Source organism: Neoarius graeffei, chromosome 8, assembly GCF_027579695.1.
Source record: "Neoarius graeffei isolate fNeoGra1 chromosome 8, fNeoGra1.pri, whole genome shotgun sequence".
Lineage (NCBI taxonomy): Eukaryota > Metazoa > Chordata > Actinopteri > Siluriformes > Ariidae > Neoarius > Neoarius graeffei.
In genome coordinates, this window is record NC_083576.1 from 9,874,006 (window position 1) to 9,887,322 (window position 13,317).

Sequence of the window (13,317 nt, forward strand, 5' to 3'; positions counted from 1 at the left end):
AATCCCATGTGATGTCGTTTGGACGGTAAACCTGTTGGTACAGTTAAACGCAGCACATGAATGAGGCATCTTTATTCTCGGCTACTGTCTAGACGCTATACCAGAGACGGTTGAAGAATCTCCACTTTGCCCCATCCAATATGGCAGCGAGGATGTTTATATGTCTATGCCTTTTTCCATCACTCACACGTACTCTTATTGAAGCAGCGCGCGACAAGCCTCAACAGGAACTACGGGTGACTCGCAGGGCCAAATTAGAATTTGCGTTAATGGCACTATTTTTTTTTTTAATCGCGTTAAATTGAGATCGCATTAACGCGTTATTATCGCGTTAACTTTGACAGCACTAGTTTTTATTGATCGAATTTGCCAAAGATAAAAATGCTCCGTTTCTCAAAATCCAGTGAACGTGGATAGAATAAAACAGTTATTCCGCTCGATCTCAGCGCTACGTGCCTCATCGTCTATCAGCTCCTGTACGACTCGATTTCGTGGAATAACTGGTTAAATAGGCTGCAGTTAAACCCAAGACCATCTGTTTTCTTTTAATTATTATTATTATTTTTTTAAGAGTTTGAATGGGAAATAAATGCAGATAGAGGTTTCAGGTGACAAGACAGCATTCTGAGGAGTTCACCTGAGGAAAATAATTTCTTATTTCTCACCTTTCAGCATCACACCTCGTACATTTTAGAAAATGTAAATATCACTCTGTTTTGGGGTCAGTTGCTGGACTCTCAGCTCCACGTCGCGCGCCTGCACGGGAAACAAGAGTTTGTCAGTTGATAGTCGGGTTATTTGGAAGGCAGCGCTTCCGGTTTCACTTGGTCACTGACCGCGTTTGGTTCGATTTGGTTTGGCAGATCGAGAATCCCCTGGAAGAAGCGGTGAAGTTCCTGATTCCTCTGAAGAACCTGGTAACGAACAGAATCGAGACGCACCTCCTGGCCTTCGAGATCTACTTCCGTAAAGGTGAGCTGATGAGTTGATGCTCAGCCCAGAGCTTGAAGTTGAACTTGTATGGAGTGATGCTGAAGTTCACATTTGATTTACACTACCGTTCAAAAGTTTGGGGTCACCCAGACAATTTTGTGTTTTCCATGAAAAGTCACACTTTTATTTCCCACCATAAGTTGTAAAATGAATAGAAAATACAACCCCTGGCAAAAAGTATGGAATCACCAGTCTTGGATGAGCACTCATTCAGACGTTTTATTCTGTAGAACAAACTGAGATCACAAACATGATACAATAATAAAGTCATTCCAAAGTGCAGCTTCTTGGCCTTCAGAAACACTAAAATAAACGAAGAAAATACATTGTGATAGTCAGCAAATGTTACTTTTATAGACCAAGCACAGGGAAAAAAATATGGAATCACTCAATTCTGAGGAAAAAAAATATGGAATCACTCAATTTTCAGGTAGAAAATAAGGACTCACCCAGTCAATTTCCTTTCCCTAAATTGACTCCTGCCTCAGATTAGATCTGCTCGTTAGTCTGCAGTTAGAAACAGCGCAGTTATCACACCTTGGAGGGCTGCTGGACCAAGTGGATTGGCAAGAATCATGGCTCCAACAAGAGAGATGTCTCTTGAAATAAAAGAGAGGATTGTCAAACTTCTTAAAGACGGTAACTCTTCACGCATGGTTGCCAAAGATGTGGGCTGTTCACAGTCAGCTGTATCGAAGATATGGACGACCAAGTACAAACAGCATGGGAAGGTTTTTAAAGCCAAGCGTACTAGTAGATCAAGGAAGACATCAAAGCGTCAAGACAAAAAACTTAAGGCCATATGTCTTGAAAACCGAAAAAGTACAACCAAACAAATGAAGCATAAATGGGAGGAAGCTGGAGTCAATGTACAAGTATGTGACCGAACCGTGAGAAATCGCCTAAAGGAAATGGGATTTTCATCTAGGAAAGCTAAAAGAAAACCATCATTGACACCTAAACAGAAAAGAACAAGACTACAATGGGCTAAGGAGAAGCAATCATGGACTGTGGGTGACTGGATGAAAGTTATCTTCAGTGATGAATCACGAATCTGCATTGGACAAGGTGACGATGCTGGAACTTTTGTTTGGTACCGTTCCAGTGAGATTTATGAAGAGGACTGCCTGAAGAAAACATCCAAATTTCCACAATCCTTGATGATATGGGGCTGCATGTCAGGCAAAGGCACTGGGGAGATGGCTGTGGTTACTTCTTCAATAAATGCACAGGTTTACATTGACATTTTGGACAGTTTTCTTATCCCTTCAATTGAAAAGATGTTTGGGGATGATGAAATAATTTTCCAAGATGACAATGCATCGTGCCATAGAGCAAAAACTGTGAAAGCATTCCTTGGTGAAAGACACATCCAGTCAATGTCATGGCCTGCAAATAGTCCAGATCTCAACCCAATAGAAAACTTGTGGTGGAAATTGAAAAAAATGGTCCACGATAAGGCTCCGGCCTGCAAAGCTGATCTGGCAACTGCAATCAAAGAGAGTTGGCACCAGATTGATGAATACTGTTTGTCACTCATCAAGTCCATGCCTGAGAGACTGCAAGCCGTTATAAAAGCCAGAGGTGGTGCAACTAAGTACTAGTGATGTGTTTTTCATGATTCCATATTTTTTCCTCAGAATTGAGTGATTCCATATTTTTTTCCCTGTGCTTGGTCTATAAAAGTAACATTTACTGACTTCCACAATGCTTTTTCTTCATTTCTTTTAGTGTTTCTGAAGGCCAAGAAGGTGCACTTTGGAATGACTTTATTATTGTATCATGTTTGTGATCTGAGTTTGTTCTACAGAATAAAACGTGTGAATGAGCGCTCATCCAAGACTGCTGATTCCATACTTTTTGCCAGGGGTTGTAGAGTCAAGACATTTTTCTGGCCATTTTGAGCATTTAATCGACCCCACAAATGTGATGCTCCAGAAACTCAATCTGCTCAAAGGAAGGTCAGTTTTATAGCTTCTCTAAAGAGCTAAACTGTTTTCAGCTGTGCTAACATGATTGTACAAGGGTTTTCTAATCATCCATTAGCCTTCTGAGGCAATGAGCAAACACATTGTACCATTAGAACACTGGAGTGAGAGTTGCTGGAAATGGGCCTCTATACACCTATGGAGATATTGCACCAAAAACCAGACATTTGCAGCTAGAATAGTCATTTACCACATTAGCAATGTATAGAGTGGATTTCTGATTAGTTTAAAGTGATCTTCATTGAAAAGAACAGTGCTTTTCTTTCAAAAATAAGGACATTTCAAAGTGACCCCAAACTTTTGAACGGTAGTGTATGTTGCACTTCTTCTGGATCGGTAAAGTCCATCTCATCTCATCTCGCATCACATCATTTCATCTCCTCTCTCTGTCTCGCTGCGTGTGTTCACAGAAAAATATCTGTTGATGCTGCAGTCAGTGAAGAGAGCGTACGCTTTAGACCCAGACCACCCCTGGCTTCACCAGTGCCTTATCAGATTCTTCAAAGGAGGTGTGTGTAGACAGACACGCGCGCACACACCTATATATATCATACATTTTGTTCTTCACACACTTAGGATTGTGTACTCTGTCTCACCGCCTCGTTAACTTGCATTGTTCTTGGTGTGTGTGTGTGTGTGTGTGTGTGAAGTGTCTGACAGTAAGAATCTGCCTCAGCCTGTACACACCGTTCTCAAGCAGGAGATCACACGCCTGTTTGGAGAGAGTGACCCCAAAACCTACAACAGAAACTTCCTGAGCAAGCACTCCAACTCCATACCTCACAGATTAGCAGGTACACGCACACACGAGAAACACCTTGAACGCTCCATTTTCAGCTAAACCAGTGATCAGGACAAACGTGTCTAAAGTTCACACAGGCCCTGATGGACCTTTAGATCGGGGAACCTCAATGAGCCTGGTTCTTGTGAGCCAATAGAAAACAAAAGGGCGTGTCCCCCCCCCCCCCCCCCCCCCCCCCCCCCCCCCCGACGCATGAACTGGTCTGGGGGATCCCCCCCCTTTTCCTATTTTGAAATCTTAGGTTTAATGCATGCTCTCTTTGTGTGTTTCCTGTAGGTGCGAAGATGATGGTGCATCTGGATCCTTCCTCTGAGAGCACAGCCGCTGAGTTGGCTACGTCGCTGGACAAGTCTCTCACCAGCAGAACCATAAAGGTACCAATAATACAAGAATAATTCCTGTTACATTATGTTATATGTACAATTTTATGGGCGTCTTGGTCAGTATGAGCTACTGCCTCGTTCCATCCGTCCAAGCCACTTTTTGTTTATCACAATTCCATGTGTTTCAGAGTTTTGGTGTCTTCAGTGTAGAAAATGGTCAAAATACAGAAACACCCATGAATGAGTAGCAGAGGCTCCAACTCTCCCGCCGTGGGCAGGAGATCTCCCGCTTTAGGGAACATTTAGAAAAGCCTCCCGACGACAACATAAAAATCTCCCGCCTGCCCTTACTACACATGATTAGTTTAAAAAATATATATAACTTGATACGTTTATGTTGACGAAAATTAATAGTTGACTTTCCGCTTTTCGTGTGTCTGACATTGTATGGGTGGACTCAAGTTAGAGCCCTGCACTCCCGCAGGAGTCCCGCGGGACCCGCCGCAAAGCAGTGCGGCGCGGGACAAATTTTGAAAGCTCATTGCGGACGCGGGCGGGACCGGAAGTGCACATATGCGCGCACAAGCGGGAGCGGGAGTGCACATATGCGGCGCGGGCGGGAGCGGTGATAAGCTGCAGTCCCACTAACTAAAAACGTGTTTGAAATAAAATTTATAAATTATTAATTTATGTCTATCATATATAATTTGTGCTGGATATTTTATTTGGCATTAATAAAAAAATTTTAAGATGCCTAAATTTGCAGAGAGAGTCAGATTGCCAGATTGAGTGAGGAATGGCAGATTAAATTTGCCATTGATCACCCTAACGGGAAATCCTTTGATCACTCTAATGACTCGCAGTTCACACCCAGCTAGCAAGAGAACCATGAGTGAAGTGATTTACTGCTTGCGTTAGTCTACAACTCTAATCAGAGAGACAGGTTACACAGTGCCGGTAGGCTTGACTCAATGCTATCCCAGAAATCCTTCCTGTAATATGCAAATTTGGCTGTCCAATCAGAGGCGGCCAAATTTGCATATTACAGGAAGGTTTTCTGGGATAGCATTGAGTCAAGCCTACCGTCACTGTGTAACCTGTCTCTCTGATTAGAGTTGTAGACTAACTCAAGCAGTAAATCAATTCACTTCTCTTACTAGCTCTGCTTTGCAATAAAAAAAAAACACCATTGGTACAAAGCAAGCCCATTCACTTTTTTATGCTGATCAGAGAATTACAATGGTTTCTCATGTGATAATGTGTGATTCGCGATTAAATATTTTAATCGCTTGACAGCACTAATTATTATTATTATTATTATTATTAGAGACACTACATGCTGAATTCAGAAACAATGTAAATAATAACAAACGTGAACGTGAGCTGTAGATATTTATGCTCAAATCCACTCAAAGTAGGGGGCGGGGCACCATCACGCTGTGTCAAGACAAGAACTTTCCTGAGAAATAACGCGAACGTCTGCATCATGCGGGATTTGCGGGCGGGAGCGGGACTGAAAATCATAATTCTTTGCGGGAGCGGGACTGCACAATGCGGGCGGGAGCGGGACTGAAAAATCCGACCCGCGCAGACCTCTAACTCAAGTGTGTACCCCGCGGTATATGCCGATTCCCTGGCCGGTACACCGATCGGTGTAACGGGGGGGATTGGAGTGAATGCCAAAGGCATGCGCGCGCAGATCAAGCGCGCATATGAATCAAGCGGAATTCGGTACGCCGCAGGGTCACACTGAGCCACCCAATGTCTTAGCAGTTACCGATAAAGCATACAGATGGCGCTATTAATGATACGCGTGAGAGAACGAGAAAACCCGTGACACTCAACCATTTTGTTTTTGGTTTTTTTTTGCGTCTACATTTATCGCCTGCTCGTCTTTAACTTTGTTCTCTTGAATGAGATAATGAAATGAAGTTCCGTTGGTGGAAATGGCGAAAGACAAATTATGAAGAAAAAATATCAGAAAATCACCAAGATAAAGTTCGGATCGCCCGTCGCGATGGTCGCCAGGGATGAATGGCGGACTACTCTGGACGGCAGCAAGACGACCCTATATCTGACAAGGCTAGATCACCAGACCAGAGGTTAGATTTGAACAAACTTGTCTGACTTTTACTAACTTAGAATATTATTAGAAGAACATTATCATCAGACGTAGAGCCCTGCACTCCCGCGGGACCCGACGCAAAGCAGTGCGGCGCGGGACAAATTTTGAAAGCTCATTGCGGGCGCAGGCGGGAGGGGGAGTGCACAATGCGGGAGCGGGCGGGAGAGGTGATAAGCTGCAGTCCCGCTAACTAAAAACGTGTTTAAAATAAAATTATTAATTTATGTCTATCATATATAATTTGTGCTGGATATTCTATTTGGCATTAATAACATTTTAAGTTGCCTAAATTTGCGGATGTGGTCTAATCTCGCGTACGTTTCCGATTCCTTTCCGCTCTTCCGTGTTTGAGATCTCCGATCATGGCAGAAGAGCAGAGCTCCTCTAGTGAAGCTCACAATGAGTATCTCTGTAAAGCCTCAGCTGCGCATGCTGCCTGGCAACGCGCACCCTCGCTACGTGCGCTAGGTGAAGGGTCGGTCAGTGGAGAGCTCAGCTAAGCTCAGCATGTTTAATTCCCCAAGCCAATGACAAGAACTTTCGTGAGAAATAACGTGAACTGCATCATGTGGGATTTGCGGGCGGGAGCGGGACAAGATATGGCAGGCGGGAGCGGGACTGAAAATTCTGTTCCACGCAGACCTCTAATCAGAGGGTCTACCATTGGCGATTTATAATAGTCATTATTGACATTGACTTTAGGCATGTTAAAGTTTGGTCTATAGTCACTGGATTTATCTAGATCTGTTACTATTAATAAGATTTAATTGACACGAAATGTGGTGAATCATTCATATATCATATATAAAACTCGCCTTCGCACCTACGGCACTCAAACTTGTCTCCCTCTGAGCTACTCAGAGAGAGAGAGAGAATCTCTCTCTTTGCAATTTCCCAAGTTGGAGCCTCTGGAGTAGGGGTGTACAAACTTTTGACTGGTACAGTGCATGTACTATAAATCGCTAAAGGATTTAATTTGCACTTCAAAAATCTACCTCTTCCCTTTGTTCGTTCCACATCTTGTATTCACGGTCTTGTTTTGTTATATTGAAATTAATTTACGGGAATACAAACCGTCCCAGGTCTCCCCTGTGTCAAGTCTCCCCCGCTCTCCCTTATAGATAGTGGGATTGTATTTTGCGTTCCATGCTGTTTTGATGCTCTGCTCTTCTTCTTCAGACGTGCTCGGAAGTCTTACAGGCCTTAAAGGACGGCAGCTTGGGTTCAGAACAGCAGAAAGTTCTGGAGTCATACCGCGCCTCCTGCCATGGCCTCTACCCTTACTGCCTGGCCTTCATGCCACCAGGTTACCAGGACAACGCCGCCGTCACCACCAACGGAGACCTGTCATCCGGCGACCACGAAGACGTCACCAACGAGATATGAGACGTTTAGAAAAAGTGTGTGTGGGTTTGGGTTGGATTTCAATTTGCCCGAGATGTGACTCTACTGTAGAAACCGGACCGGGACTCTGTCCTGCGTCATGGACAGATGAGTTCTGGTTTTACGTTCAAATTTTTTTTCTTTCTATCTATCTATCTTTCTAATTTTTATTATTAATATGGCTAACGACTACTCGAAAGAACAAAAATAACCAATCCGAGCGAGAACAGAACGTCGATGAAGATGGCTTTGATGGACTCGACACCATGTTCGTCCGAGACGTGAACCTGCTTCCTGTGTTTTTAAGAGTAATTTATATCTAAAGAGAATAAAAGAGGAGCAGTTCTCGAGTCTGGCGATTGTGCGCGCGCCAAATGTGAGGGGCGGAGTTTGACAGGATGTGTGGGTGGGGTTTGGCGGTGAAAGACTTGCAGATCCACTGAGGACTTCCTGCACAGCTGCTACAGAGAGACTGATGTCTGTCTCTTTTCTTTCTTCACTTTTTAATCTGCTTTTTGTTATGCTTTCATCATCCAAATTCGTTCGATGTCGCACCTCTTTGAGAGTTTACTATGCTCATAATTATATGCGCACTCCACCTCCTTTATTTTATTTTTATTTTTTGTAATAATATAGCTTATGAAATCTGTCATTTTCATGAACAAGAGTCTCCCACTCCTAGCACTGTCTGTCTGAACTCGGGATCTTCATCGGACACCTTTACAGCAAGCGAAAGAAAAGTGAATTGAATCTGAAAGGATATGAGGACTTTAATAATATACGGTCGAGTGCAAAAGTTTGCACACCCTTTGGACAAAATAAACAGATTTACGTAATGGTGGGTTTCCTTTTATACGTGTTTTTATCTCCTTTTCTAAATGAGTATTCCTGACCTCTGTACAGTTGTGTTCAAAATAATAGCAGTGTGTTTAAAAACGTGAGTAAAGCTCAAAATCCTTATAATAGTTTTTATTTCCATACATTGGGAACACTGCACATTATATTCTACATCAAAACATATGAATATTTTAATTACTTTACAGAAAATGAAGAAAAATGAACATTGGGCTGTTCAAAAAAATAGCAGTGTCTGCATTTTTCATTACAAACTCCAAATATTTACTGTATAAACTGAAAAAATCTTAAGGATTTAGTATTCCTGTGAATCACTAAACTAATATTTAGTTGTACAACCACGGTTTCTGAGAACTTCTGGCACCTGTGAACAGGTATTCCAGCCTGGGATGATTTGACAACATTCCACAATTCCTCTGCATTTCTTGGTTTTGCCTCAGAAACAGCATTTTTGACGTCACCCCACAAGTTTTCTATCGGATTAAGGTCCGGGGATTGGGCTGGCCACTCCATGACTTTAATTTTGTTGGTCTTGAACCCTGATGCTGCTCGCTTACTGGTGTGTTTGGGGTCGTTGTCTTGTTGAAACACCCATTTCAAGGGCATTTCCTCTTCAGCATAAGGCAACATGACCTCTTCAAGTATTTAGATATATGCAAACTGATCCATGATCCCTGGTATGCGATAAATGGGCCCGACATCACAGTAAGAGAAACATCCCCATATCATGATGCTTGCACCACCATGCTTCACTGTCTTCAGAGTGTACTGTGGCTTGAATTCAGTGTGTGGGGATCGTCTGAAAAACTGTCTGCGGCTCTTGGACCCAAAAAGAACGATTTTACTTTCATCAGTCCACAAAATGTTTTTCCATTTCTCTTTAGGCCAGTCGATGTGTTCTTTGGCAAATTGTATCCTCTTCAGCACGTCTTTTTTTTTTAACAGTGGAACTTTGCGGGAGCTTCTTGCCGATAGATTAGCTTCACACAGGCGTCTTCTAATTGTCACACAGATAACTTCAGACCGTCTTTGATCACCCTGGAGCTGATCATTGGCTGAGTCTTTGCCATTCTGGCTATTCTTCGATCCATTCGAATGGTAGTCTTCTGTTTTCTTCTACGTCTCTCTGGCTTTGCTGTCCATTTTAAAGCACTGGAGATCATTTTAGCTGAGCAGCCCATCATTTTCTGCACTTCTTTACAGTATACGTTTTACCTCTCCAATCAACGCTTTAATCAAAGCACGCTGTTCTTCTGAACAATGCCTGGAACGACCCATGTTTCTCAGGTTTTCAGAGAGAAATGGATGTACAACATGTGCTGGCTTCATCCTTAAATTAGGGCCACCTGATTGACGCCTGTTTTTTCACAGAATGAATGATCTCACTAATTAAACTCCACACTGCTATTATTTTGAACACGTCCCTTTCACTTAATTATTCGATTACACAGACTCAGGAGCATGCATATCATGAATGTTGGGTCTGTTGGTTTTCTATGACTCTACTACACCTACTGGTAAATTATTTGCCATGTAGTAATATAATTTCCACCAAAAACAGTGACTGATCTGGTTAGTCGTGTTGGACTGCTATTATTTTGAACACAAGTGTATCTCCACATTTTGTTTTTCATATCTTCTGGTTTTGGAGCTCTCGGATGTAATAGCCAGAGGCAATGCGATATTTTCGGTCCGTGATCAGAGAGTATTTCATTTGTGGTTTCAGAAGACGTACCGAAGTCCGTGTGAAGCTTTAGATCATTTTTTTTCCTCGAAAAACCAAACAAAAAGGCGTACTTAGTACATCACTTTTAGTTTATCCTCTGAAGGTATGTTCAGGATCATAATAATCTTTTGACTGCTCCCATGAGGATCTGTTCCACATGTTTGATCTGGCAGAGGTTTTATACCCTTTCTGACGCGATCTGTTCAGGCTTGGGACTAGCACCAAGTATGCACTGGTTTGTACAACCCCAGTGGCAACCTAATCTGCATGTCTTTGGACTGTGACGGAAACCCATGGAGACACGAGGAGAACATGCAAACTCCACACCGAAAGCAAAGGCCCCCATCGGCCGCAGGGTTCGAACCTGGAGCCTTCTTACTGGGAGGCCGCAGTGCTAACCACTGCACCGCTTGTGCCACTTCGTTTTCAGGATGACGGAGTAAATAATCCAACGTGTTCATATTAACGTTCATTACACATGAACTGGAAAGAACTAATGTTGGAAGAGAAGGTTGAGGTCATGGCTCTATGCAGGACACATTACAATTTCCTACATATGTTTCTTCATGATTCCTAAAGTCTGCAACTAGCATCTTTTCTCCTATATTATCATTTTTATATACTTTATGCATCATCTCATTATCTCTAGCCGCTTTATCCTGTTCTACAGGGTCGCAGGCAAGCTGGAACCTATCCCAGCTGACTACGGGCGAAAGGCGGGGTACACCCTGGACAAGTCGCCAGGTCATCACAGGGCTGACACATAGACACAGACAACCATTCACACTCACATTCACACCTACGGTCAATTTAGAGTCACCAGTTAACCTAACCTGCATGTCTTTGGACTGTGGGGGAAACCGGAGCACCCGGAGGAAACCCACGCGGACACGGGGAGAACATGCAAACTCCACACAGAAAGGCCCTCACCGGCCACGGGGCTCGAACCCAGGACCTTCTTGCTGTGAGGCGACAGCGCTAACCACTACACCACCGTGCCGCCCTGTATGCATCATTTAATTTCAATATTTTTACACAGAATACTCAGTAGAAAAAGAGCCACCTATTGGAATTTATTGAAGAAATAAAATATTAAAGCTAGACCGCCTTTCAGATTTTTCAAGCGTAGATCATGTAAAGAATTTTCCCGACACCCAATTATTTTTGTTTAGTGGACTGTAAGCTACTGAATTCAAATCACAGACTTCCAATTGTATTCATTTTAAACAGAACAAGTAATGAATTTATCTCCACGTGGCCCTGAATTCTCTGCTATTTTTTCCTGCTTCACCATGACCCAATACAAGATACTATGTCATGCATGACGTGGTGGGCTTTCCCTGTTCGCTCAAGGCATTGTGGGATACAAATTTGAAACAGGAGAGAAAAATGGAGGACGTGAGCGTGCGAATGAACCGTGAAAGACCGACTACAGTAACGGAAAGAAAGCGAGAAGAAAAGGCGTTATGTTATATACGAAGGAAATGAAACGCAGGAAATATCAATTTGAGCGCCTCGGTGTGATCGGCTGTTCGTTTAGCGACAGAATGATGGAACTGTCAATGAACGGTCAAAGGTAAACCTCTGCGATGCTTGCACACACATGCGGATTTCCTCTGTCTGCGCGAAGAAGCGAGTGATCTCATGCACGTTATTTGCTCAGGAATCCCCTCAAATTAAATATCTTCCCAGCCACAGAACAGAAATAAACGCATCACGACGACCGAATTTCAGACGGAACTAAATTTCACCGATTTTATGAACTCGAAAGGCCGTCTCACTTTTAAATCTGCAACTCCACTCGAGTTCTTCTACTCCAACCTGAACACCACACCACGGCTTTATGGAGCTCTCATGGAACAGATTTGGGCTCTTTTACTTTCAGTGAAAGGAAAGCGAGAACCCATATACGAGTGTGAGGGTTAGATGTCTGTATACTTTTGACTTTATAGTGTATATCAGACTAAATTAGGGACCTTTAACCAGGACTTTGCTTCACAAAGAGGTGACATGAATCTACAGTCTGGGCTGGAAAGAAATCAGCCCCAGCTTTGCTTCTCAGTTGTCTTTTTCACAAAATTCTGTGCATTCGAATTCCAGCTGTGGGCTGTGCTGAGATCAGCGTCAATCCAAAATAATCCACTTTAAGCTGTTTGTTAAAAGGAGGTAACTTGATGTGGATGACAAAAAAAAAAAAACTTAAATGGATATCTTTTAAGGTTTTGATGCTCCATTTGTACCGTCCCTGATGTAAATATGCCTTAATTCATATTGGTGCGTCACTGATTGCTTTAAATGGGCTTCATAGATCACATCGTATCATATAGTATCTTATTTTTTTTTCGCAGTCCGGTTTCCATCAAATCCTGCACTCTGATTGGCTGGCGAGCGGCTCCGTATCCTACAATACGGACCCCGGTTACGGACCTCTGGCGACTCGCTCGTTCACAACAATAAAAACAGTAGAATTTTTTGTCAACATTTTATCTTTTTTTTTTTTTGAATAAGATTTATTTATAAGTATCCAAAATCTTATAAATTTTTGCCAGCATGTCTCAGGAGAATAGCATTAATTTTACACCATGGATAGCGATAACGACAGTGTTCACAGCAAAAGCGAGTTTTACTACCCTGAGGAAGAAGAAATAAAAGAAAACATTTCAGGAGAAAGCTAGAAACCTCTAACTATTGCTAACGCCGAGCAAAAACATGGCTGAATCCTGAATGACTCCTATTTGTATAAATAGGGGACTACATAGGCGGCAAAATGTAGTTTTTTTTTCCTGCCATGGAAGTGCACTTGTATACCAAGGAGGAAGCAATTTGCGTTACAGCCGTGAATGAGGATTCAAAATGGCGGCTCGACTCGGTTTTCCCTTTAGGGCGCTCTCGTTTTCTGTTAGAATTTGGTCAAGAAAAAAATAAATATATTATTTATCAGCTTAAGGTCGGTCCGTATGGTGAAATAGCATGACCTCGGTCACGGTATTTCACGATACGGACCTCCCAGCTGGTAAATAACACATGTATCAGGAGGAGAGATAAACACCCCTAATGCTTGGCATCACTTTTTTTTTTTTAATTCATCAGTTCCTAAGGTGGACGATGATGTCGGGTTGTGA

At 42.7% G+C, this 13,317-nt stretch overlaps 1 protein-coding gene across 2 annotated transcripts in view; it reads left to right on the plus strand.

The window, feature by feature from the left end:
* naa15a (N-alpha-acetyltransferase 15, NatA auxiliary subunit a) overlaps positions 1-7,701 on the plus strand; it is a 54,906-nt gene extending 47,205 nt beyond the window's left edge. For both annotated transcript variants that reach the window (XM_060927267.1, XM_060927269.1), the window contains exons 16-20: positions 864-972; positions 3,392-3,490; positions 3,632-3,775; positions 4,060-4,157; positions 7,411-7,701. In XM_060927267.1, coding sequence (XP_060783250.1) covers positions 864-972; positions 3,392-3,490; positions 3,632-3,775; positions 4,060-4,157; positions 7,411-7,617 — 657 coding nt within the window. In that variant the 3' untranslated portion in view covers positions 7,618-7,701. The remainder of the gene's footprint in view (positions 1-863; positions 973-3,391; positions 3,491-3,631; positions 3,776-4,059; positions 4,158-7,410) is intronic.
* The last annotated feature ends 5,616 nt before the right edge of the window (positions 7,702-13,317 follow it).